At 49.0% G+C, this 27,499-nt stretch overlaps 2 protein-coding genes and 1 long non-coding RNA gene across 5 annotated transcripts in view; all 3 read right to left on the bottom strand.

Annotated features, from left to right (window-relative positions):
• Positions 1 to 10,317, bottom strand: part of LOC105274940 (homeobox protein prospero) — a 42,025-nt gene extending 31,708 nt beyond the window's left edge. For both annotated transcript variants that reach the window (XM_011331432.3, XM_011331433.3), the window contains exons 1-3: positions 7,421 to 10,317; positions 6,137 to 6,607; positions 4,137 to 4,291 (exon numbers count right to left, since the gene is read on the bottom strand). In XM_011331432.3, coding sequence (XP_011329734.1) covers positions 4,137 to 4,291; positions 6,137 to 6,607; positions 7,421 to 10,036 — 3,242 coding nt within the window. In that variant the 5' untranslated portion in view covers positions 10,037 to 10,317. The remainder of the gene's footprint in view (positions 1 to 4,136; positions 4,292 to 6,136; positions 6,608 to 7,420) is intronic.
• A 414-nt stretch (positions 10,318 to 10,731) lies between these two features.
• Positions 10,732 to 27,499, bottom strand: part of LOC113561945 — an 87,009-nt gene continuing 70,241 nt past the window's right edge. Inside the window, exon 5 of the mRNA XM_026969624.1 lies at positions 10,732 to 10,973. Coding sequence (XP_026825425.1) covers positions 10,782 to 10,973 — 192 coding nt within the window. The 3' untranslated portion in view covers positions 10,732 to 10,781. The remainder of the gene's footprint in view (positions 10,974 to 27,499) is intronic.
• Positions 11,366 to 26,293, bottom strand: LOC105274939. 2 transcript variants are annotated; one of them, XR_893149.3, is made up of 2 exons: positions 16,976 to 26,293; positions 11,366 to 16,599 (listed from the first exon to the last, which is right to left on the bottom strand). It is a non-coding gene; the product is annotated as an uncharacterized LOC105274939 (long non-coding RNA). The 2 variants fall into 2 exon arrangements; XR_893150.2 differs by having other exon boundaries at positions 19,347 to 26,293.

Genomic DNA, 27,499 nt, shown 5'->3' with positions numbered 1-27,499 from the left:
TACCAGAAATTCTCATTACGATGGCCCCTCGATAATAGCGTGTCGCAAGGTGCGAAGATCATGCACGATACATGAGCAAAGTACGTTTTACTTGGAACCGTGGGACAGGCTGCGTGTCCAAGCAGCCGGCATCGGCAGTTACTTAGAACGCGTGGACAGACGGCACGAAGGAGGAAAGCAAACGCTAACGACCGGTCACGTGTCCGACGGGGAGGCGAGATAAGGGTTGAAAAAGGAAATTTGTGTTTAGAAAATTACCGCGTCATTACCCCGACCACCACTGGCGCGCTGGCGGACGAGCAGCGACACGGTAATGTCCGCTCACGAAACGATTGTCGGTTGATAAGAATGAGGCGAAGGAGAAATTAGAAAGAGAACGCGCGCGGAGCTGGTCGTCCCCTTTTCCAGAATTATCGAGTATTTCGCGGCGATAAGCGACCCCTCGAAAGCGTGACTGGGTAAATTCATCGTGGACTTTATTATTCGACGACTCGAGAGCTTTCGATTCTTCATTTATATCGTATACTTTCTCTCCTGCTGCTGTCTCTCTGTCCCTCTCTCTCACACTGCTTCCCGCAACATTACGCTATTCTATCCGTGACCGAGCAATTAGCTCGCGTTTCCTCGTCAACCGCCACTCGGAGATCTTTTTGTCGAAGATATCGCTTTGTGTTCACCGCTTCGCAGTTCCCGCAGATTATCTACATATTTAACCGGGTTATTTATACATTTAAACAGATTAAATCTCATCCGATTTATAAATTCCTTCCTCAATCCATCGTCAAGTAATGCGAGAGAAATGTTTAATCGGAACATTTAATCGGACCGAACGCTTGTCAGAAAATTCGCGGGTCCGTGAAACGTTCGTACTCGTTTATCAGGGTTGCGCATGTGAAATGCTGATGATTGCAGCATTGTATTACACAACCGGAAGTAATTAATTTTTAAGTAATTATCCGATTTACAGGCACATGCAACATCGCGGGAGAGTAAATTCTACATTCTCTATGTTATTGAGGAAATGATGAAAAACATTCCCCATTAACTGACAGGCCCGCGCAAACATGGACGGCCGTATTAAGTGTCAAAAGGAAACGTTGCGCCATTGGAAAGCGGGAAATCGCTGCCGCGCGCGAGTGCGCGTTGCCCAGAGTTTTCCCGGTGCGGGATCGACGTCGGGCCGGTTTAGGGCGGCGTGTCGTGCGCGCGTGTGCCCATCGTCCATTATACGACATAAAATTTCTTCCATCTCGCAGAGATAGGATCTGCTGCTACCTCAGTCGCGTGTCCTACCGTGGGATCTGATAACGGAACGAACCCCGAGCTCGCCCGCGCATCTCCCTCTCTCCCGTGGTCATTCTCTTTTTCGTGCTCACGCGCGGGGGTGAGCCGACCGCCGGTCGTCCGGCGGACGGACGGACGGACGGACGGACGGACGGGTGGACGGACGGACGGATAGGGTGAGAGATGCGCGGAGATAGAGATGGATACGGCGCGCACACCACCGCATACGCGAGCACGCACACACGCCGTATTCCGGATCGTAGACGACCCCAATCATCCCCCACGGCGTGCTTCTCATCGAACGAAGGCTGTCAATATCGCCGTCGGTATAAGCAGGCCCGATGATGTACGCGCGACGTCAACGAGTCTCTGTAAGATATCGGACGTGCTTTCGATTCGACGCGAGAGCGCGAGAGCGTGAGAAAATAGGGTGTGAGTGATCGCTTTGTGCGCGGCCGCCATCTCTCTCTCTCTCTCTCTCTCGTTCTTTTGCTATCACCCCCGCCTTCGGCTCTCTCTCCCTTTTGCCGACTCCTCACGATTCCGATTTTCTCGCGCGTCGGTGAGACCAAGGGGTGTACAGTGATGCATGGCATCGTTGGACAAATCGCGATTACGAGAGCGATTCATGACTAATTTTTGTAAATGTCATTTATAAATTGCGTTTCGTATTCTGAAGATTTTTTGAAAAATATTACCATGTTCATATTTTTAGTTAAACACTTTGACGGTGATAACTAATTTCGTTGTCCCTTTTTATAACTTTACCAACAGACATACATGATGAACATCCATAAATATTAATATGGGGGAAAACTATGTATTACGTTATCGGCGTTCGAAGAAAAATAGATTTTTCGCCCTCCTTCCTCCTTCGTTATCTGTCACTCTCATTTCTGATATCATTTCTGATATCAATGAATTGATAGTCGGAGATTGACCAATTCGTAAGAACACATTCGACCTTCTGTTCGATCATTTTGCACCGAGAACGAGTCGACGATGTAATAACCGACGTAGCAGGTGGCGGCGATGGTGGTCTCGGCCCATTCTCGTGACAAAAGTACAACAATGATCTAGGGTGGGAAAGGGTGGAGGGTTGGCCGCGCACGTAGGAGCGTAGAATAATGTAGCGAGGCATTTCCGCATAGGAAGCCGTGCATTAGGCTATCAGATCGAGCACGCGCGACAATGGTTAGGGAGAGGAAAAGGGAGAAAAAAGTGTCCGTGCAAACCCTTACGTGATTAGTGACCGAAGGAAAGTATTCCGCGTAGAGACTCAAGCAGAACGAATATCCTTGAATTTTCTTCCAGCTGCTTTTTCTCGGGATTCGGAAAACTGCAGACACGTGGCAACTGCACTCTCGATCGGGAGATATTCTATTCTTCGAATACAGAACTTTTACAGCGTAATAAAGAGCAAGTTACGTAAAAAAATTTTCATCTGTGAAAATTTTCAAAGTGCGAGACGCGAGTTACGGCAAATCTCATTAAAAAGATTTCGAAGGCTGCAAAATGGCGGAGGAGACGGAAAAAGCCTCGGGGCCAGCGAAGGCCAAATGTACCGAAATATGTTGAAGCGGTAATTAGCTTTGTGGCTCCTCGTCCCTACCCCCCTTCCGTACTGTGAAATACGAGCGTGCAATTTTTGCCGGACGTTTGAAAGTTCCGCAAACAGACCGCGCGCTCACTCTTTTATCCACGTTTCCATTCTTTTTGATAGTCCCAATGAATAAAGTTACACAGAACAGTAGGCTGATAATTAACAGCGATGCTCTAGCATCGTTGCTGAAACGCGTGGAAACCCTTTATTTTTTTGTTTTTTCGTGGTTTTATGTGCGCAACGTTGACGTCCCGTTTGCGCTACTTGACAATCTTGACGTGATTGTGGAACAAGCGCGTTTTGCATTAAACCTGACAGCAACGTAGAAACGCCGGCGTGCCGAGGACTTGCGATTTTCACGAGAGTGGACGTCCGCGATAAGAAAGCGGTAATAATGTAACGGCGAGGCCACGTGCGATCCGCCTTCGACCGCCTTGTATCTTGGATCTGTACTGTACTCAGCCTAATTATAATCAGGCTAATGCCTGCCGGACAGTATGTGTCGGTACCTACGGCCTCCTACGCCTCTATACCTGCCGTTCTCTCTCTCTCTCTGTCTCTATGTAGGTAGCGTTACTTATCCCCAGCTACCGCGAGAGAGGGTAATTAAGATTCGGACACACCCATCGTGACTCTCGTCTCTTGGGCTCTGACCGCTTCTGCAAAGGGAGTGGTCGATCCCTCGAAAACCTCGTTCTCGTTTGCATACACGAAACGCGCCTCTCTTATCGGAAACGTCTTCCACAATCCCATTCTTTCGGTCGGAATACAGACGAATGGGATCGAAAACGTTCGCGATTATGTCCGGGGGAGTGGCGATAACTTGTTCGCCGAATCCTCGAGATTTTCAACCCGACTTGTCCGCTCGCAAACGTGGACATTGCGAACGTTGTCCGCTCGACAACGGTACACGAGGTAACCGTGTCGAGCATAATTCGGTCTCTTAATTTTCGATCTGCCCGCGATCAGATACTGACGAAGCGAGAGCACAATTCCAAAATGTTTCAATCATTCGAGTGTTCTAATGTACCTTTATATGCAGTTATTAATAGTGGAAAAAATTTTTCTTTTTTCGGACACGTATTTCATTTTTTATTAAATCTCTTGTTCTATTTTTTCGCGGATAATATTGTTATATTGTTGAGCGGAAAAGCAATAAAATGCAAGAAACTGACTATTCGTAGGAATTAGAAAAATTATATTTGTTGTATTTTCGCTGCGTGTAAATTTGCAGTTGAATATTACTCACCGGAAATTGGAGAACCACTTGACCAGCTGCGCTGTATTGTTTTTATTAAACTTGATGTCGGGGAAGTACATCTTAAGGACGGCCGAGGACGGGTACCTGACCCAGAAGAACATCAGCTTCGCCTTCCTCAGATGCATCGGCGTCAGCGTCGACGAGTTCACCGTGGTTAAGGAAATACCCATTTTGCAATGCATACTCATATAAATAACGTAGAAAAAAATGAAAGTTTCTTTGTGCACAATCACGAAAAAGAGGATTGAGGGTGAAAAATGTACTAGAGGGTGATACTAAATCTCGGGCGCCTGAATATCTCAAATACATAATCGTGTTTTCTTTCGTATCGAATCGGATTAGAAATCGTACAAGCTGTGGCTATCGCGAGGGTAGGCGGCAGAAGGGTTCTTACCACGAAATTGATCTACGATTGGCGTATCCTCAGCAGAAGCCTTACCGACTCCTTATTGGTAATAGGATCTCTGCATGTGGTTTCATCGCAGTCTTATTCGATTAATTCGCGTGGATCTCCCGCGTTACCGTACTTTTCCAAGTTGACTCGAAACGGATATACTGCTCGCGCAGTCGATTTCAAGCTTAAACCTCTGACAAGATGCCACGAAATGAAAAAGAAAGGCGAAGAGACGAAAGGCGCCCGAACTCCACGGGAATATCCATTCGGATGCGTGAAATGGCAGCGTGTACCGAGACTAGGATGCGTCCGGAGGAGCGCGGAGCAGCAGATCGTGTCACGGCGATGCACGACGCGCTCGACCTACCCCAAGAGAGAGGAGGGAGTGAAAAAATGCGCCATTGATTTTACATCAAAGGCCGACTAAAAAGGCAGCAAAGAACGGCATGCCACCCGATCGAGCGACCCGGTCCAACACGCCGATGCAGTTCCGACATTGCATCGGACGATCGGCACTCACACGAGCCCGCGCGGTACTCGCCTTTTTTTCCTCGCTGCACCGAGGCGAACGCCGGTCCGCGCAAGCCACCGTATCTCTCTGCACGTACTCTTTCGGTAACTGAGAAGCAAGCCGCGACGGGGTGGATCATGCGCGATAATCGAGCTGGTGAACCGTTGATCGCTCTGATCGGTTTCTGACGATCCTAAGAGTGTGTCCTGACTAGATGCAATCGCGGCTATTTTAATCATTCCGAAAAAGGTCACGAATACGGCCTTTCATCCGCGCGACTTGGAAATTATTGTTTTTATCGGTATGAATTATTGAAAGATGTAGAGATAAATACGATTTACCAGGCCGCAAAGTTGTCTCCTGAATAAATTTCCAGATTAAAGTTACTTTTAACAAAATTGTTCGTGTACGCGCGAATGTCCATTAGTTGCTTTCGCGCTAAAAGCCTGCCCGGTGCATAATTATAACGAAACAACACCTTTCCGTTTGCGCGCGTTGGAAGGCGAGATGGAGGCAGACAAAGTTCGATGCATAGAAGTTTAGCTCTGCTGAAGGCTATCAGCGAAACCAGCAAAAGTAGCTTATCTACGATAAGTCGAGGAGACGCTCGAGATGGGAAGTTTGCGAAATGCCGAAATGCTCAGGCTGAATTGCGAAATTGCGGGACAGATTATTGGCTTGCGAAGTTGAGTGAGACTACAGGCCGAGGGTGGATCGGGTAGGCAAAGAACTTTTGGCTCGGTGCGTTGTTGCCGGACAAACTCTACTCGTAGGTGCAGCCAACATTAGCCTAACTCCAGTGGCAAACTAATCTAACATTCGTCCGAGCTTCTCTCGCTCCAGCCGCCTTCCAAACGAGCGAACGAATGAGCCATTCGCCCAGCTTTTTCTCTCCCTCAAAAACTCACTCCTGCCAGCTTAAACTTTTCGAATTCTACTGCTCCTTTAGCCGCAAAAAATATTTCCGAGAATCTTAAACGTTTCCACCGATATCCACATGTTTTTTAATCGTCGATATAAATATCCTATGTGTTGCAAATTAATAATTTTGCTCTTTGGCATGCAAGTATTAGTAAAGGATATTGTAGGCTGAATTCCATCGTAGGTGATATCGCCGGAGTTGCAGTCGCTAGCTCGGTCGTTGCTGTCCATCCTGAGGTGTCCGTAATCCGGACTGCCGTGCTGGGCCGCCGCCAGTAAGGCTGGATGCAGCATAGCCGGCGGATGGGGCAGTGGAGGGGAATCCCTGAGTTCTACACCTCCACCAGGAGGACTCGCAGGTAAATGATGTGGCCCCGGAGGTGGTACTTGACCAGGATGACTCGCGTGAGGATTGAAAAACGGCGAATAGGGCGAGAACACTTGACTCTCGTGGAGGCTTGGATTTGGTATCGCTACGCTGGTTGGCAGGGACACCGGCAGCATCGGTGGTGGCGCGTGGTAGGGTCTCGGTGGTGGAGGAGGCGGGGGACTATCACTACCTCCTTGCGAACCGTTTCCCTCTTGCGCTAGGATTCTGGACACCGTCCTGGGAGTAATTCTCGTATCCGTCACCTGTAAAGCGTACTAATTAGTATTTCTTTTTAGGTAGGCTTTTTCATTGATTTTTCATATATATTATATATAAATCTATCAACTAAATTTATTTTTTAAATATTGAATATCTTATTCGCCAATGTTTGTTAGGTAATATATGATGATAAGTAATTTATTCGACCGTTAAATGGCAATAATTCACTTTATTCACTGTGACGGAGTACGAATATCACCTTCTACCAGCGATGTTCTATCATGTCTCGTTGCGATTAATTTTGAGAATATGTTTTATAAAAAATGTCTACGTATATTGAATTATATTGAGTTTTTGAATTATACTGTGTGAATATATGTAATGACGTACAAACATTTCATTGACATTTTACGTCCAGAATTTGTCCATGCTTCTAATGTTTGTTAAGAAGTTTATATTGTCTGAAGAGGACCAGAAACCTTGGTCGAAACGTCACAGTGAATAAAGTAAATTATTGCCATTTAACGGTCGAATAAATTACTTATCATCATATAAATTTATTTTTCATTTAATTCTCTCTATTTGTTTATAATTGATTTTATTTCAATCTGACTCTTTGCAATTGAACTAAATATTGTAAGATAGATAATTATACAATGTGTCGGAAAATTGGAATATTTCTTCACGATTTCATTGATTTTTTTCACTTACATAGCGCCATTTAGAGACGATTAAATTACTGATGTTTTGTAATGTATTTTTATATTTTATATTTTGTAATGTATTTTTAGAGAAAAATGTACTACAATAAATCTAATAAATTTATACAAATAAATTGAACGTATCATGATGTTTACCTTATGACGTTTTTTCTTTGGCGTCATGACGAGCGACAGAGCCTCGTTTTGTTCCGAGTCCCTGTTTTCTCTCTCGTCACCTCTCATGTTGCAGTATTGGTCGCGTTGTTGATGCTCCCTTTGCTGCTGCTCTCGTTGCTGCTGATGTTGCTGCTGATGCTGCTGCTGCTGCGCCTGCATGGAGGCCATGGCATATATCGTCGGCGGTTTTGGCGTCTGAAACATTCCAACGCTTGGCCTTCCGTGCGAGGGCAGCTGATTCATCTGGTTAAGATTGTTTTCCGTGGGGCCAGCATGAGGACCATGGGGCACACCACCTATGGACCCGATTTGTGAGAATCCCGTGGGTTGTGGAGGAGGGGGCCCACCGTTGAGGGGCCCCCGTGGCCCGTTTGGGCCACCGGGTGGTTGCGGCGCTCCTCTGTCGACTACTTTCGTCCTGGGCGATTTTCTTTCGAGCATTTGACTCGCGAGAAGAAGGTCCTTGTTGAGCTGCTCGGCAGCTGCTTGCGCTGCCTCAGTCTGCTTACCGAGAAACCTCCTCTGTTGCACGAACCTCGCTACTATACTGTCAATCAGGTTAGTTAACGAAGAAGTTATCTCGGTCTTCAGGATGTCCGCCAAGCCTTCCAAATCGGCACCGGTGATATGAGGACCGGACGAGCTGGCTGCTGCCGCGGCACCCCTGAAGACATTTAACCTCTCGTGGAAGTCTTTATGTTGAATAGGCGTAGTAGCTGATTGCATTTGCGGTGTCTGCGGCGTCGAGGGTCCAGTGTTGTTCTGGCTTTGTTGTTGAGGCTGACTCGGTGGCGGCGGCGAACTTTGTCGTTGATGCTGTTGCTGCTGTTGTTGTTGCTGCTGCTGCTGTTGCTGCTGTTGCTGCTGCTGCTGCTGCTGCTGTTGCTGCTGCTGCTGCTGCTGTTGTTGCTGCTGCCTCACAGCCGCCTCTTGATGTTGCTTCATCCTCTCGAGAGCAGCGTGCTGTTGCTCAAAGTAAAGTTTATGCCCCATGTGATACATAGCAGCAGCTGCTGCGTGGGGATGATCAGGTGGGAGAGCTGGAAGGCCGTTATACGGCGGTGGATGAGGTCGTGGCGGTCTAGGCGGTGGTTGCGGAGGTTGCTGAGGACTGGGTGGCGCATCGCCGCTCTCGCTCGTATCTGGCTCCATTCTACTGGAGAGTTCCATGTACTTTTGTTGCATTTCCGCCAATTGCTCGTGCAACATTTTCAGCTGGATCTTCAGGTTGTCTTTTTCCTCGCGTTTCTGTCTGATCGCCGTTGGATCCTCCTCCTCCTCGCTTTCATCCTCGTCGTCCATCATGGTATCGTTGACACTATGCTGGAGAACGTGGTGCACCGTCTGCTGCTGAGGTTGATAGAGCTTACGCTTCTTGCAACCGTTTACCGTGGCCGGCTGCAGCGCCGGGCTACTGCGCATCGTGCTGACGATGTTCTCGACGCGGGCACGTTTGATTTCCGTAGTCGGAGAGTTCGTCTCAGTCTTTGGCACGATCGGACAAGGTGAGTGACTGGGGCTACGTTTGATATTGAGCGACTCCTGCATCTCCTCCTTGACGGAAACGGAGCCCGACCTTGGTGCCGTTGGGCTGGGAGGTAAGCTCTGCTCACAATCCGATCCGTCCAAGTTCGCCCCTGGTTCCATCCCGGCCTCGGCGAACGCCTCCTCCATAGCACGTGCCGCGGATGCAGCGTCCTCGGCGCTGTCTTCAGCATCGCCCGGCATCACGGTATCACGGTCACTGTGATTCGCGCTATTCACGACATTATTGCCATCACCACTCTCCTCCCCGCCACTCTGCACTGTTCCACTACGCGCACTATCACTATTCTGCTGTTGATGTTGTTGAGGACTCTGCTGATGCTGCGATTTAAGTAATTCCGCGGTAGTATTATTGTTATTGTTGCTGTGTATACTGTTGTTGTTGTTCGGCTGTTCCTGCACGCCGAGGGCGGAGAGCTTGCGGCCCTGCAGAAGCATGTCGCGCAGCATGTGCTGCGTAAGGTCGGCCGTGGCAGGGTCGTCGCAATTAACCACGGCGCCTGGTTGCAGATTCGAGGCGGGATCCATGCCGGCCCCGGTCATCCCGTGACCGCCCTCTGGCGGTGATCCGCCAGCGTCACTGGCCTGTTTGACCTGCCGTCCTAATAATTCGTTTAGCATCTTGGCGGGGCCGAAGCCCGGAGCCCCGAAGAAGCCGAAGGCGTGGGCGGAATGCTGCTGGGTTGTAGGACCCGTCGTAGCGGTACCTAAATGACTCTGACTGCCGGTCGCTCCAGCCGGTTGCTGGAGCTGTTGCTGCTGTGATTGCGACTGGTGGTGTTGCTGTTGCGGTTGTTGCTGCTGCTGTTGCTGCTGCTGCTGTTGATGCGACGGTGGCCCGTTACCACTGAAGATCGAGCCGTATAAACCACCACCGAGGAAGGATGGCCGGGAGCTGAAGTTCGGTATACTTGAGTAACTGTTGCGCGGCTCGCCGGCGTCCACGCGCTGTCTGGTGCGCTTCTGCTTCTTCAGAAGTTGCTGTTGCTTGCTTTCCGTGGTTGCTCCGTAGAGGGCGAAACACTCGGTCTCCTCCTCCGATGACATCATCGGCCGTCTGGTTGGTCGGCCCCCCGAAGGCCTCCGCGTCCCCTCCCCGCCAGGGCTCCTTGTCACCCCTCCCCTTATCGCTTGAATAGCCCCTCGTGGCTCAGAGCGTTGCTTCGGCTTCTGCACCGTATAGTCTCTCCGTTTCCCCTACTACAACCACCTCTTTACCGTTCCTTCTCGTCGTCCCTAATGCTCCCCACCCAGTTCGCCACCGGCCACCCCTCTCCACTTCCTTTACCTTCGCCGTCTCCTTCTCGATCTTCTTCTCCTCCTCCTCTTCCTTTTCCGTCTCCTCCGTCTCCTCCTCTTTCTCCTCTTCCGTCGCCGCCGCCGCCTCCTCCTCCTCCTCTTCCTCCTCCTCCCCCTCCTCCCCCTCCTCCTCCGCCGCCGCCGCCGATGACGACGACGTCGGCACTCTTCTCTTTCTCGGCGGACTCCTGCTTCCTCCTCTTCTCCTTCTTCTCCTTCTCTCGCGCCTCTTCTTCTTCTTCTTCCGTCGTTACTCGCTTATTCTGTGCTTTCTTTTCACTATTCCTCGCCCCGCACCTTCCACCGTAGAGCTGACGCCAACGGCTGAGGCTGTTGCTCGGTGACTCGGTATCGGCCGTCCGCCCTCGTCTCGGGATGGCGGGTTTTCTTCGGAAGGGTCGATTCGTTATCGGGTCTGTATCCGCTGCTGTCGTGCTTCTTACTACTTCTGCTACGGTGATTGTTGTGATCGGGACCACCGCTTCTGCTGCACTTGCTACTGATGCGTTTGTTCCCGATGGTTGTTGCGATGTTGTTGCCGTTGATGATTACCAAAAGGGAAGCCGGTGCTCTCGCGGGCGGAATCCTCGTGCTCCCGCCTGGGAGCTGCATCCTTCGAGCTCGCCAAAGGGCTAAGTGCCCCTCGCTCCCTCGTCTCGATTTTCGTGGCCGCAATTCTCCTATACGTCTGTAACAGAAAAGATGACGGTCCATCTTAGAGATCTGTGCCGGCGAGACGAATCGAACATTGTTCGTCTATATATATAATAAGAGAATCGATTCACTCGAACGGTAATAGCATGCCGTACATTATTTTAAGCTCTGTATATAGACCGTCGCATTGAAAGAAACGTCGCTTCCGTAGATAGAAACTACTCGACGGTGTGTATATACACTTGTCAGTCTTTCTTATTATTAGTTTATCTTATTTTAACCGTAAATCGAATTTAATCGGCCAGATTTTGCTACACTCGGCTTATTATTAATACAAAGGGACTATTTTTATAATCAAATAACGTTCGTAACTTGTTATAGATTATTTTCGCGTCATTTCTCAAAAGTTTTCGTTGTTGTAGATTATTTTCGTATCATTTCTAGAAAGTATAAATTTTGCTTTCTACTTTTTCTTTCTTTTTTATTGTTTTATCGCGTTATCTCTCATATACATAACACACACATACACTCATATATACGTGTACATACATATACACAGTGACAGAGATTTTTCAAGATTCAATTTGTTGGACGTGTATATATGTATAATATGTATGTATTTTCTCTTCTCAGCATACATCAATCTACTTGGAGAAGGTACGTTAGCTCAAGATGACGTCATGTCACGAGTAGAGCACAAGAAAGAGAATGTTACCAGTTAAAAATACAATGATCGACCACGGCGGTGACGACGGCGACGACGACGGCAGCGTCGACGAAGAAGAACAAACCGCGGATGACAGTTGCGAGCGATGTATTTCACCCTCGTCCGAACGCGCCGCGGCCGCTCAAAGTAAAAACTCAAAGTATAGTGAGTTACGAGGGGGTTAGCGAAGAAGGGGGTGGTTTGCCTGAGGAACGACCATAAGAAAATTACTTGCGTTGAATATCTTATTCGATACATAAGCAGTTCCGCCTAGAGCGGTCTCTTCGTCGAGGGATGCATACCGTCGTCGGTCGATACTCGGCGAAAGAAAGGGGCACAAAAAGTAATTGATAGCCCACTCATTGCGCGTTCGATCATAGACCAGGCCCATCTGGCTTGCTTGGACGAGGAAAATAGAATCCACCTCGTCCGCGACTCTATATTCATACAGCTGATCTTTGCCTTTCAATATTCTAAATTTATCGCTTGCAACGCCGATTTGATTTCTATTACAAGGACAAGACGACAATGCTCGCTCATTGTCGCTGCAATTATTTATCGCGCGTGGAAAATATTTTAATAGAATCCTCTTGCATTCTACACACAGGCGCAAATAATCGCTCTTCATTCGTCAATGGCACGGCCCGTTAGGAGCTTCGATCGTCATGCAGTTCAATTGACGTTGCGTATATAAGTGCGTAAGCGAGACGGTTGTGCGAGTTGCACGTATGCATTACGGCGTAGAGCCTGAATATGTACTAATACAGAAGCGGGGGAGTGTGTGCGAGTGTGCACGGGCACACGCACGCGAGATTCGAAGCAACAGCTGAGCAGTTTAAAGCACCTGCGCTCAATAAGCCGACAATATTCCATAGTTCGCTTACGCGCAAATCCCCTGCGTTGGAGGATGCCTTGTTTCATCCTAAGAAAAAAAAAGACGATGCGAAGATACGTACTGCATCGAGAAGAATGAACGTTCTGAATAAAGTAGTGATGACTGTCGCGCAGATGACAGGATAAAATTGCAAATTGCGCAACGGGGTGACAGATTGCTGCAGGACGAGCAAATACACGCGTGCGCGGCCGCGTATTTCGAGTATCGTCAACGTCCTCATTGCGCACTTGAATCACCATTACGTAAACGTTCAATTACGGCAAGTTAACGCGTTCTCGGGCGCTTCCTCGAAGAGGAGCGATTCGTTCCGAGAAATTACTAGGCAGTTCCGTTGGCAATTACCGTACGGGGGGATGCAGCGTTTGCTCGTTACTCCACAAGTGACATATGGTGCCGACCTCGATAAGGTCTACGAAACGATTGTACCTGGGCAGGAGGGACGCTTCGAGGGGGGTCGGACGAACTTCTGTCTTTTCCATTTTTGATCGCTACTTCCCCGTGTGCCGTCATGCGTGGGACGCGAAGGGGGAAACAAAAAGGTGCCGGTGTCCAGCCGGAAATGGCTTCAGGAACTCTCCCACTGTTGCGCCGATTCGGAAGTAGGCACGACGAGCTAATTACACGCGAGAAACGCATTCACGAAGGCGAACGTCGAGGGGGCCAATGTAGGTTCCGGCCGACAATAGCATCCGAATTTTAGCTCGAAATATTAAAATCATTTCTATTTTTCTTGCACTAAAATATTGAAACGTTGCGTGAAAAATATCTCAGTTAAGTTCGCGAGGGAAAATCAAAAATTATTTCTATAAATACAAGGTCAGTCAGCGTGTCAAGAATCAATAAGATCAGACTGCAACAACATTGGTAAATCAATGATCACATCCTGTGCGTCATGCGATATTTACCATTTAAGCAGGTGGGTAGATTTCAAGGCATGATTACAGCGCATAGTGATAGGGTCCGCAAGTAATACGTAGGATAGTTAACGCATGGGGAGCCCTCGATGGAACTTCAAGGTGATAGCCAATATTACAACGAGCGATCGCTTTCCTAAGTACGTGACGTGACGAAGACTCGCGATCCGTGCAAACGAGTTGTCGGTTGTGCCATTCCCGCAATTTGCACGACTGCGAATTTTATCGAGCGGCAAAGTATCCCAGCATTACATAAATACGTTCCGCCGTGTTCTCGTGCGAGCCACAATTTCTGCTTCCTTCCCTCACGAGGTACCGTGAAGAAGCGGAAGGATATAGCTCGGGAGTTCCTGAGCATCACATGGCGCACGTACCCCACATGGCGTTGTCGAGGTAACACAGTAATGGCATGTGCATCGGAATTCCACCCCCTGTAGGTGTCATGTGGCGAGAGTGCTCGCAGGGGGTTGCATGGGAACTCGACTGTGGTCATCAGTCCATGTCCGTCGTGTCTACACGCACGCCACCGCTTAGGTATGTACCCCTGTGCCGATGTGCTCTTGTGCCGATCCCCCTTGATATATAAAATTATTGTAACATTCGTTTCGTCATTACGCCTAGGACGCGCGGGGGATCGCCACCCTCGCCGGTAACACGTATCCGCGATCACACGAACACGTCCAACCCCGTGGTCTTGGCTAAGCGCAAACGCGCACACGCGCACACACGCACGAGCGAAATGTACGCCGAAGGTACTCACACGCGTCGGTGCCGCACACGCCGCGGCACATTGTGTACGTACACACACGGTTCACACGCGTTCAGCATATTATCGGCCTGCTCTGATGCAACAAGTTGACCGGGTGTCAATTGATGTGTTATTAATTGGAGGTTAATTGCGTTAATGCGCTGCCGACCCCGCCTCTCTGTCGTCTACCCGCTCCTCCACCCCCGACGCCCACCGTATCCGCCTTCAACGAGCCCCACTGTTTTATTATTATTTTGCATTCGAATCGTTTCGATTCAACACACACTGGCACGCGCCCAAACCAAACTGGTGGGCGAGAGAGGGAGACAGAGAGAGAATGATAGTCGAGCCGGATCGCCGCGAGCCGGAGAGAGCGCGAGAGAGCATTTAAAAGCGGCGGCCTGTCACCGATTTTCATAATTCACAGCTCGTTAAATTTGTTTCGCTTTTTGCCCCGCTTTTCGCGGTTACGCGCCCCGACGCCATTAATCTACCTTCGGTCGTTTTCAATGAGTTTAATCGCGTTTCAAAAACAATGTGGGTCAACGCCACGCTTGTGTTATTCCTGACACGCGAGCATGACCTTCTCTCGTTTTCATTTCGATTTCGGTTCCCATTCATGCCGATGCAGATAGTACGCGATAATGAGCGCCGCCGTTTTTCCCAGGTTTGCACGTTGCGACCATGTAGCTCTCGTTCGGCGTTGCTCCGCAGCGATACGAGAGATGCTCGCAAGATTTTCTTCGGGAAACTAGAGAAGGGTGAAGTCGATTCAACGGTGGCGTTCCCTTCACGCGGGATCAATGATCGATGGGATTTTCCAAGACACGAATCTCCGAGACGTTCGCGCGACCGTTTTCTCTAATGCGTTCCCATGACTTCTCGTGGTGGGAAACGCTAACGTCTGATATTGAAGGTAGTTACAAAAAAGTCCTGCGACGCCCTTGGTCTTCCCTCGGAAAAGGAAGTAGGAACAACGGTCCTTGCCCTCAATGGCGTAGACAGTTGTGGCAGCCAAGCTGCGCTACATGGAAAATGGAGAATTTATATAGTCCGAAAAATAGTCGTTTTATTTAATGATTTACAGCGTTAAATATTAAAATTAACGGATATTGGATCAATTACGCTGGCCAATTCAATTTTTGTATTTATATTTATTTACGAGCATCGCGTAAAAGTAAAATCAATGAAGCTTGTTAAAGCTGCATTATCAGCTGCATTTCATTAATTTAGACATCATTAAAGCGTACGGTTTATAATGTTATATTGCTCGTACCTGATTCGGATTTTGTAAAGTGATTGCCTAATAATTTTAGTATCAAATTTACAAAGTATCAAATTTACAAAGTTTAAGAACGTGAGTAGATAAGAATTGTATAGTTACTGTAACGTAAAATTTTATCGTTAAAAGAAAAAATTCACTGAAAACTAAATTAAAAGAATCAATGATCTTGACACAATCTTGAAAATGCGGGGCCCCGTTGCCGACGACACTGCAAGATCAAGGAGGCCCCCTCGGTAGCATTCAGGTGGTTTGCCGGGTGGCGTCCCCGATTTAAATGTCCAGGTATTTCCTGACTGCAGGCCCGATCGAGGTAACTTCTCGAGACTCGGTTTCCCCTTGGGAGCTCGCCCCATCGAAAAGGAAAGACGAAGAAGAAGGGCGAAGAAGGTAAAAATGCCTCCTTACGACACGGAAAGAGCGCGTGCCAGCTGCCGCCTCGATGCCTAACCGACGTTTCGGCTTCTTGTTGTCATTGTTGTACCCCACTAAGGTTCCCCTAACGTCTTGGGGCTGAACGGAGCCCAGCTTTCTAACGTCTTAAGAAACACACGAATATATTACCGGCTGGCTCGTGCCGGGAAGCAGTAACGGTTTCCGCTGGCTTTCGACGTCGTGCTTCTACAGCGATCTCTCGAGGCGTAAATTTACAGTTACATAGATAGATATATCATGAAAAATGTAAAGAATAAAAATAAAAAATTTTTTACAAAGCTTCATTTCACAAGGCTCGAATTTTTGGAGGTAACATGACTGAAGAGACCAATCGACGAGAAGAAGGAGCAGGTTTAACGATAGATTTTCGTCTTTTTCTTCCGTCCGTCTTTTATTGGCCGCAGGCTGCTCTTCGAGGCAATTATGGAGATACGTTCGCGGCATATTGGCAGCCAAGAGCGTCCAGGATTACCGGCATTATTGTCGTCGCTATTTCGAGGCGCAGTCTTCTTATGGCAGTTCGCCAACGTGTTTTCCACTTTTTCCGACAATGGCAATCATACCGCGCGCATCGTCGAATAGTCGGGATTACATAATTATATTCAATTGCCAAAGTTCGTGTGTTTGCGCGACGTATAACGACGCGATGTCTCCACGAAAGCGTCTGGAAGCTGCCATTTCTGAAAGTATTCCAGAATTAAACGCGCGCCGTCTATCCGGAGAAGCTTATGAATCGCGTGTTTGTTGAATCGGTACTCGATATAAAAGTACAGCGCATTCTATGTGATTCTGAAAAGTGCATCAAAACTTATCTCGTACTTAAGAGAATATGCGCATAATGGATTATAGGGAGAGAAAGAGAGAGAGTGAGGATGGTAGGATCAACGTCCAGAACTCGACGAGAGATGAAAAGTCATTCTCGCCACCAGATCTAAAAGAATAGATACAAAGATAAATAGATACGAATGTGGGTTCCATGTCATGCGATGGATCATGGCTTCTGATGCAGCTGGACCTTGATCTACATTCGGGGTCCCGCAAACAGAATCGACGCACCTTTGGTCGCCCTCAGAGCTGGAAACACCTGGTAGCTGCTAGCTATCGATCGGGTATCGCCCCAGCGAGTAACAGATCTGATGGTTGCTACTGATCAATGAGGGACACAAGGCCAGCACGTGAGATCTCCAAGATCCTTCTTCTTGAATAATTCCCGCACTTTGCAAGGTTTTGCATCTCGACAAAACCGCTGAATTTTTCATATAAAGCAACGAATAATTTATTCGCGAAGGAATATTGTCTCGTAAGCTTTCTGCTTGCAACAGTTGCCATCGAAAAAATAATGAGAGAATAATTGATCAGCAGGATCGTCGAAAATCGTGCCGATGGAAAAACGGGAGCTCTCCTTCTTGGCGTAGACAGATGCGACGTGGCACGTCCGCGCGAATCTCCGCGGAGCGACGCGCGGCAAGCGGTGGTCTGATCGTTTGAGCCAATCACGCCGTGATTGAGTATAATGGACTTGCGTCTTGTCCCCCAGGCCAGTGGCTCTCGAGCTAACTCATACGATCCCCGGTCAGCCCTTTCGAACGACTGCTCGTGGACCGGGTTACTCTTGGGTTGGTCACCCGCGAGCCGTAAGTGACTAGGGCACAGGATGAAGGCTGCGTCCGAGTGAGCGAGTGGCCTGTTGGTATGATAATGAGGAAGGTGACTTCCGACGATCCCATATATCGCGGAGAGCATCCCAGAGAGGAAGACAGAGCAAGAGCGCTGAAATGCATCGATGACGAAGATGGAGAGCCTCGTCGAAGCAGGCAGGGAGAGAGGGAGACGAAGGAAAAAAGGGGCACGTCGCCGCTGATGGAGGAGCAACACCAACGCAACATCGACTCGAGGGGACCGAGGGGACGGGGATCGCCAAGAAGCGGACACTCCAATCCCCAACATCCCTTCCGATTCTACATTCATACGTAAGCCGTGACGAGCTCTCCTCCGCTATCGCTCGTTCCTATCAGTCGTCTCTTCCTTCCGCGGCCCCCGCCATAAATTGATATGAGAGACAGGACACGGAGGGGTGACGTACGTCAGCGGGTCACGCGTATACTGGGCTCGAGGAGCGGAAGACTCTTGCTGATCCACGACGATCAGCGGCGGGGAAGGTGGTGTGCACTCATCATGTACCGTGTTCGAAGGATACTCGGCATGATTGCTCGTGCGCGTGTCTCATCGTCGTGTACGCGCGCATTACGCTCGCTCTTTCGCGAGAGGAGAGGAGGGCCTCCTACCGAGCGAGCCCGGGTGACGCTGCGACCTGATGAGGATACGAGGCAATTTTCCCAAACGCCGTCAATTCAGCTAACCAGCTGAATTCGCGAACGCGAGGCGAAGGAGGGAGAGGGCCGTGTGAGAAAAGGGATCTCTCGGTCGGAGAACGCGGGGACGACGAGGGTTAAAGAGCTGGAAATAACGCGCGACGCATTATTTGCATGAGAAGCAAAAGACTGGCTCTCTCGCGGATACGCGATGACGCCGGTACGGGCCGGTTCCCAAGTGTCGGGTGAACCGTGGCTCGGTTAATCCAATTGAGTCAATTTGGGTTAACTTGAAGTCGTCTAAACAGCTTATTTAGATGTCCCGTGATGCACTCGTATGTACACGTATATAAGCACGTATCCGGCTCCCTTCCTTCCTATTTTAACGAGATTCTTTCGTACCCGCTCGTCTTCGATACGTTAAGATGAGCGGATGAATTAATGATTATGTTGCTCGAATTAATCTTCTGTTATTCCAGTTTTTATGATTACTCGATATTGATTTTCTATTACTCTAATCTGATATGACAATCGATTTTGTTATTATGATCTCTTCGATATTGGAGCTTGGCCATCGCCATTTCAAGTATCGTTTCTATAAATATTGTTAAGAAAATAACGCTATTTTCTTATAGAACAATGCTTCTTCATAATATCTCTGAATCCCGTTTGCAAATACGAAGGATTGCGAGCGAGGCAGTTTATTTCAAATGTTTCTTAACTGAATTTCCTCTCCATTTTGATAGCGTTATTTTTGTTGGTGATCATCGAGGTATCGATCGGATACGTTCCGAATTTATTCAGGAATCTCCTTTTTATTCTGTGTTTCTCTCACGGAATCTTCATGATTTCATGCATTCAATCGCGCTGAGTTTAGCAGTCGTTTAGCAGTCATTTATGTCATCGCGAAAAAGATCGATGATGATGATTGTGCGTTGAGAGAGAGAGAGAGAGGGGGGGGAGAAGAAGAAAAAGCTAAAGAGGGGAAGAAAGAGTGAGAGAGAGAGAGAAGGCAAAGATGCGTCTAGTCTAACTACCATCTCGACGATGATGTAGTCATTGAGCTCTATGCTGCTCTAGTGCGGGGCATGCGAGTATTTGCTCAGGGTACATACTAGACTCGCCTCCCCAGCTGACGTTGATTGAAGGAATAAGGGAAACGGCGAGCTCTCTCAAGTACTCCAACCACCACCATCGTCGCCGCCACGATCACTACCGACGTTTCGCCTCTGCCTACTGCAGCCCCTACAGATAGACCTCTACGTACGCCATCGTCTCGACCATCTCTATCACGAACATACGATCATCATCATCGTGATGCCCTATGCACCGACGCGACGCGACGCGTCGGAGATATATCGGAAATTCCTCCTCTTTCAGTCCACGCGTTAATTAAACAGGGTTTACATGGTTACATCGAGGCCTCGTAATGGGACGTGAAGGGACGTGAACGATATTCCGCCACAAGGGCAACCCGTTGCAGAGATGGACGCGCATCGTTTCGAATCTATTGGTACCGCGCGCAGCGGCATTTGCAACCCGGAACCTTCAACGTTGCCTCCTCCATTGTCTTTGCGAGATACGCGCTTGATGACATTCGAGCGAAGAACGTATGAGGCAACGACGGGACGCAAAAATTCTTTTGCATTTCCGCTCACATGGGTAATTGATCTCCACGACTCACATCGTGACACGCGCGCAACAGAAATGCCTTGGACGCGTTGTGCATGGAATCCGCGAGTGTGAAACGTCGCTTCCGCGCCGGGTCAACCGGGTCTTCAAAAAGAAACGCGAGGAAATAGAGCGGTCACGACGAAACGGATGAAGCTGGCAGCTTAGAGAGGGAGAGGCAATAGACCTCATTAAGAAATGGAATGAGTCACCCGGGCGTCCGCGCGCGAGCGCGCGCGATGAAAAGCGGGAAGGATTGATTGCGACCGGTCAGCGGAGGCCGAATAAAAATGCCGAGATAGATAGGCGGGTATCTCAGATCCGGAACTTGTTGACAATGCTGCGGAAGGCGATACACCTGGACGGTCGCGAGGAGCGTGCAAGTATTGACCTGGCATGCGTTACGAGCGGACGGCGCGCGACCGCGTCTAAACTTTCTCGCGCGGTCTCACGTGGTCAGTGGACCTCGTCTCCTGAAAAAGAGACCAGGTCCGGCCATTCGTGCCGCGATTGCGTTCGTGATGGCGCGATTATTTACATTACTTCCGAATTGGCAAATAAGAGACGCGATGTTGGACACGGAAGCGTGTCGCAACCGCCTCTTTCCGCAGGCATTCCCTCCGGCCGCAGCCGTCGTGAATCCCCTTTTCCGGAGTCGGTGCGACTCGCACGGTCAAGCGTGACGTGATCATTGAATTATTGACGAAGGCGTATTAAGTAATTATTCCGTTCAATGTCGAGTAAAATATAAACTGCGTTTTTCCGATGTGGTTCGTTTTCTTTCTCTTTTTCTTTTTTTTTTGAAAAATCGTTTCGATGCGGGTAACGCAAGAGATGCATAATCAAGCAGCATTTATATTTCTTTTAGCCGTACTGGAGGTAACTGCGATCAATACGTAATTGCGTATACACGGTGACATTATCTTTGCATTTAAGGCTATAGAAGCGCACGCAAAGTCATACACGGCAGTTTAGCGTAATTACGGTGGACGCGACGTCTTGTTAATAACGCGCGTGCAAGTTTCATCCTTGCTATCATCCTTTCAAGAAGTGACGTAGTGGCAGTATTATTCGCGAGGCACTTAACCATCTTTCGAAACTTGTCTGTGTCGTCAGGATATTAGCTCAAAACGGTCGTTTAAATCTCAGGCGTCTAATGACACCCGCGCGATAATAGGGTGGCTGATTTGACAAGCAAAGTGGTTACGAAGACAAATGAGTGTTTTAGTCGCGCTCGAAACGCATCGATCGTTGTACGAGCTACGCCACGTCTCTCTGTCTCTCTATCTCTCTTATCCTCTCTTTGACGTCATTAAGAGCAGAAACTTCCCGCGTGGCACTCATTAGGATTTAAATCGCACGTAAGATGCGATAAATTAATGATCGTTAAACGATAATGATGTGGCATCTTTTCTGCAAACGAAAAGACTTTATTAATTTCTCTCTCTCTCTCTCTCTCCTCTATCTATCTATCTTTATCTCCAATAATTCAGGTTGAAATGCACATCATGTAAATTGTTGAGTCCATTTCACAGAATTGTATAACAAGTGTTGTGCGCGCGCGTGTGCAACGTGATTTGCGTGAGTACGTTCTCTTACGCGGACCGCTCGCACGCTAAGGCAATTATCTGACAGCGGCAAGGCCAGGAGTAGGCGTCGGCCTATTATGTCATCCTTTGTCATGATTTCGCGGATCTTGCGTAGTTTCTGCGCATACGGTGCATCCGACGTTTTTCCCGGAATCTTTCAGCTAATTCGAGTTGACCGATCAACAACGAGCAACAAACGTTTGAACGAACTTGAGAGCAATTATGTAACAATCAATTATATCAAATCCATGTATGTGAAAAACACTTTTATTCGTTCCGACAAGAAGCTGAGAAGCAGACTTGCAGCAGTGCAAAGCAAATTGACATCGTCGCACAGAGTCTGCGTAACTGATGAAGCGAGCGCATGATCATGTCTAGCTCGTCGCGGATCTCCGATTTATGAAATAAGCCATCATCAGAGATCCCGGCCGGCCGAACGGAGACGCGCGATGTTATGACACATCGGACACACTCTCGTGTCTGTGTCCCCACATATATGCGCAACACATATCCGGGGGTCGGGTCAGTTCTCAGGGCTATCATTGCCTGCCGGCCGGAAGACTCACTTAGACCCGTCTTGAGTTACCCCTCTTCGTCCCTGGCCATCGTCCCTCGACAAACTCACGACCGTAATCCCTCCTTCCCTTTTCATCTCCCCGATTCGCTCTCCCGTTCTACAGAGCGCGTACTCCGTCTCACTCTTATTCTCTCTTTCTCTTTCTCGAAGGAGAATCTACTTGTAGGATTCTTTTCTCCTTTGGCTTTCCTTTCTTTACTCGCCGGCGACCACTTGCCTCTCCAAGAGGCGACCTCTTCTTGGTGCCGCTCGCAGGTCAGTCTGGCGAGAAAGAATCCTTTTGCGGCTTGCCTGAAGCTTCTCGCGTATTCGGACGTCTTGAAGAATTAGACGTGAAACTTTGTTACAAATTATGTACCGTTTTAAAAATCATTTGAATAAAGTGGGAAGTGTAATTAATGTATACGATATTTCCGACGAATCTTGACAAATAAAACACCTGATAAATAAAGATAAATAGCGTGACAAACTTGTTGCGGATTCGTGACGAGAGAAAGACGCCTCGCGTGCAACGCGCGGATACGCACATGCTCACGCACGAGCCGCGCGCGCTTGTCGAGTGCCTACAAACACACGTGTGCGATACAGCTCCGTGTGCGGGGGAGTAATTGCGCGGGCACGACGGCGCGTAAACGTGTGCGTACGGGCCCATTGTGCGTTTCCGTGGCGGATACGACTCCTTTTACCCTTTAGGGAGTATCTATATGCGTATGGAGAACTGCACCAAGTGCCGAGTCTTCTGCACATCAGAACCGTACATGTACGGACATATGTATCATGATGCAACTGCAATTGATCGCAGTTGTAATCGATTGCAGATTCATAGAATTTAAGAAAAAAAATCGTTTATCGTGGCGTCGTTTACATTGTTTAATGCAGAGTAACCGAGAAAAACCGAGCTCGCAAATTGAGCTAAACTGTTCGGAATGCTTCCGCGTTTTGTAGAGACGTCGATGCGAAAGTACATTGCGTTCGCGGAGTGTTAAAACTTGGCGGGTGCTCGAGAGGATCGAATAAAACGTTACGCGTCCGACAGCGTGGCCGAGGTACTTTCTTGTCGAGGAAACCGCGGCTGTCACGTTGGAAAGAAACGCATAAACGCGCAACGCCTGGCGAAATTCCGGTCTCGCGCGAGCGATGCCTCGGCTCGTTTTCCCGCGAACAATAAAATGCTTTTATAATACTTTGTTATGTAGTCGAGCGACTCGTTATGTCGCCCCGCGTGTATTACGACTCCTCTTTACTGCTCCAAGTTCGCCCTGGCTAGTTTACGGCCGACGACGACGAGATGCACCGGGTGTCGATACACTCGCCCCTCTTATTGGTGTTTGTTCTTCCGTTTAGCCATAAAAATATTCGGCAACGCTACCCGAGGCCGTAAAGCTGGGTGGAAAGTGAGAGGCTTACGTGGAAAATTAAAGAGATCTGCCGCGAACTTCCTCGTCTTCAGATCGCGACGCAAAACTGTGAATGACACTTGAGATCATTTAGCCTGCTCTCATGCATCGCTTGTTACATGATCCAGCGCGGTATAATAGGAAGCTCGCGGACATCGCGGCCTCGCCTAGCTCGTCGGCCAGGCCTCGTCTCCCAGGCGGGCAGAAGAGCGGCGGATCAATTAAGACATCATTTCCGTTGCGGGTACAATGATACACGGCCGCCAAGGCCGGAACACGCGTCCGCACCTTTCGGCGCCGCGCTACGGCGTCCACTCGAGCCCAACCCCCCAGTTACGAGGCTTACATCCTGGATCGGCTGGTGGTGTTGGTCCGTGAGCGCCGACATGCCGATATACCGTACCCGCGTAAAACGCACAGATACGTGATTGTAACAAAACAACGGACATCCGGACGACAGACAGTCGCACAGGTATCGCTCCACCGTTCCCCTTAGCGCGGCACTCCTCTCACGCACTCTCCTCCCTCGCACGCGCTCTTTCTCCCCTCGCATCTCTCCCTTGTCCCTTGATTCCTCCCACTATGGTGCGTAGTCCTTTTACCAGTCGCCGATCGGATCTCTCGTCGCCTCTCTTTCCCGTTTCTCCTCCTCTTTCTCCTCCTATCTTCCGTCAAGAGAACGGAAGGAGAACCCCCCGCTTCCTCTGGAAAATTGAGGGCTTCCAGGCGAGACTGGCTGGTCCAGCACACGCGCGTGCTTCCGGTTACGTTTCGCAAGCCCTCATCCGGCGATCTTTCGAGTATCGTGCAATGACCCGACACGAATAAATATGGAATGAGAAATGGTCACTTTTATTAGTTGCACGTTTTTTTTTATAGAGATTTGTCGATTTTATGGACACTCCAAGAAATGCATTATTTATTAAAATGTTTTACAACAACAACGTTCGATTAAAGAGAGACGTCAACGATGCGTCGGTTTTATACGTGTAGGTACTTTCCAGCGTTCTAGGATTAATCTATCGTAAAGGAGTGATAACGATACGACGAATAATACGTAATTTTTCGTGCGAGTACGCCCGTGCTTCATCGCATGTACTTTTGCGGAACAGTTATACGTCGGAGCCGTATCGAAACATTTTTACGTGCACATTTTCCTCCGCGTTCTCTTCGATTTTCAATATCACTTTTCGTCGCTTCGATGTCGGCACAGAGGATAGTATAAACATTACATTGTTTTTTTTCTGTCGAATACTCGGAATGTATACTTTTGAAACACGATAGGCATGTGTGTTATTTTAAAGTCGATCACCTGTCGCTATATCCAGTGCGGCGAAGAAATATGATATAATGAAGCATGATGAAAAAAAGTCAAATTACGCTAATAAACGAGCTTTTTGTTGCGCGGATCGTTAGGTGTATCATCGCCGTTCATCGGCCGGCGCGCTTTCCTCTCGGGGACGGAAGGAGCGAGAGGCCATTTCCTCCGTGAAAGTGGAAGCTTCCACCAAGGATACTTGGTCCAGTGGACACGCGCTTCCTGTCACTATTTGTCGCGCTTCGGGGACTCTGTGCACCGCAGAAAATTATATTGTCGTTTAGCCATTTATGACGGGACATTGTGTGTCGGTGTGACACACCTACCCGTCACGTGGATACGAGACCAAGAAGAAGCACACGAGCGTGTTAGATATCCCCAGTGCGAAACGATCACCGATTGTTTTCCGCGCTCTTTATCAAATCCACCTCATTTCGGCTGGTAATTAACGTAACGCTACGCGTTGCCCGCACACGTCACGGTATTGTCGGAGGAGACACATTGTTTCGCGCGCGTTATTCACAAATGCAAACAGTTTGCGCGGCGAGATATTATCGGCGCAATTATTTTGCTGCCGCACGTGTGTTGTCTCGCTTTTTGATACTTGGCTCTTAGAACTCCCGAGCGCGAACTCGCGCTAGCTAAAGCTTCTAGGGACCGCGTAGCTTTATAGATGTCGTCACGCGGAGAGAAAAAAAGAGAGAAAGAGGGGAAGAGAGACAGAGACAATCCTCGAGCGCATTACGTTTTCCTTCGCGTCCTCTCAGCCGTTTCCTTTTTCGTCGGGCTGCGGCCCTTCGAGAAAGGAACAGAAAGAGACGGCAGAAGGCACATACCTCCTCGACGCATTCAGCGGCGTCCGCTTTCTTGAATTCCTGAAGGCGTTCTCCAACTCCTGCGCTTAATCCACGGCAAACGCGCGAGCGGGGTGAGAAGCTGCGCGTCTCGAGCTCCGACTGCATACCCTCAGGTAACGAAGAACCAGAGCGATACGCGTGATTCAGGAAGAAAGGCGGAGGGAAAACACTGAGGAGACTTTGTCTCCTCGCTCTCGTCGTGCTACTCGCAGCGTCATGAAGAGCAACGCGCGCGAGCGTAGAATACCTGCGAGACGATGCACAAGTTGTGAGAAGAAACGAGAGAGAGAGAAACAGAGAGATAGAGAGAGAAATGGGGGTGGATGGTTAGCACGAGAGTGTTTTCTCGCCATTGTCCACAACGCGCACCAAGAACAAGGAAAGCTCTTCCGATGACAAGCAGGCGTACTCCCGGCATTACCGCGAAAAGCTTCCAACGGGTTGCCTCCTTCCACCGTGCGCTTCTTGTATCGCTCGTTCTCTCCATTTATATGACGTAAGTAGCACGCTGCACCGTGATTTCTGTAAGTAGCACTCCGCCCGATGGAGAAAAGAGCGCGGGAGGGCAGGCCGACTTCTTTGTGCCGGCCGTTCGACAAAGGCTTCTTTCCTCGAGAGGCGAAAGACCGTTGTCGGATGCTGCTCGATAGAAACTGCAACTTGCAACCATCTCCGTCGTGCATCGAGAGAGCGCGCGTGCATCCGGTCTACCACGGCTTCGTCGATCATGAGGAGAAGCATTAATGAGGGACTTTTGTCACAAAGGAAAATAAATATATGGATGAATTAATTGATGCCGCGAGCTCGCGCACCGCGCAACGAAACAAGTAATTTATTATCGATAGATTGATTTATGTACAAATACGCGCCGATTGTACGGAGAATCGCGTTTCGAGACGTGAAACTTTAAGCATGCACGCCAAGTTTTCATCAAAGAGATCGTCGAGTTTTGATACTCGCTCGCCGGGAAGGAAACGCGACCGATTTACACGACGATAGAAGCGGCGTATGAAGAGCGCGCATATCGGAAGGGCGAAGACGAACGCGAGACATAAGATGTGCCAAGGGAGCAGGATGCTGGTTGAAGAAGTGGGATCGAGCTCTCGAAAGCTCGTTAACGGCTGGCGGCTACGGGATTATCTCGAGCTGCATACACGCGCTCGTCCGACGAAAGCACACCCTTCTGTGCCTAACATCTTGTGGCACAAAGTGGCGTAAGAATAAAGTTTGCGTCGCCCTTCATCATGGAGGCCGCCAAGACTCCTCCCCCTTTTTCCTCCTCTTCCTCCTCAAAAGGAGGAACGAACGGAGGAAGGGTCGAAAAAAGAATACGACTACGACGAGGATGACGTTAGGCCGGTAAGCACTCTCGCAGATGATGACTCCACTTGAACCTTAACCACCCACGCCAAGAACGTGCAAGGAACGCCGGTGTATCCATATTGCGGAGGGTGCTCCGAGCGCTTCCCTTCGAAGAAATCTGGAGGGAAAGACCGCGAGGAACGTACACGACGTGATTTAATGTCAGCCATGTACCACGTCGTCGCGTAGACGATACAAATTGACTGGTCCAGTATCCGAAGAACCGACACGCGTTACGTCGCGTTACTGTCGCGATACCAAGATGCTTCACATGCCATTTTGCGAGAGGCACAACATCCGTGGACGTGGACGTAATTACAGAATTTTTTCGCGATAGCTAGTAAGTTAGCCCGGCAAAGGAAAATGGAACGTCGACGTACACGAGCAAGTTTCGTCTCTGCAGCGTTGCTCCTTTCTAGTCCATTAAACGCAATTACGTGTCGTCTCTAACGATGTTCGATCGGACCGGTTGGCGATGGCATAACCGCTGGTACAGA

Source organism: Ooceraea biroi, chromosome 1, assembly GCF_003672135.1.
Source record: "Ooceraea biroi isolate clonal line C1 chromosome 1, Obir_v5.4, whole genome shotgun sequence".
Lineage (NCBI taxonomy): Eukaryota > Metazoa > Arthropoda > Insecta > Hymenoptera > Formicidae > Ooceraea > Ooceraea biroi.
The sequence above is the reverse complement of the archived record's forward strand: the minus strand, read 5'-3'. Positions and strand labels throughout refer to the sequence as shown.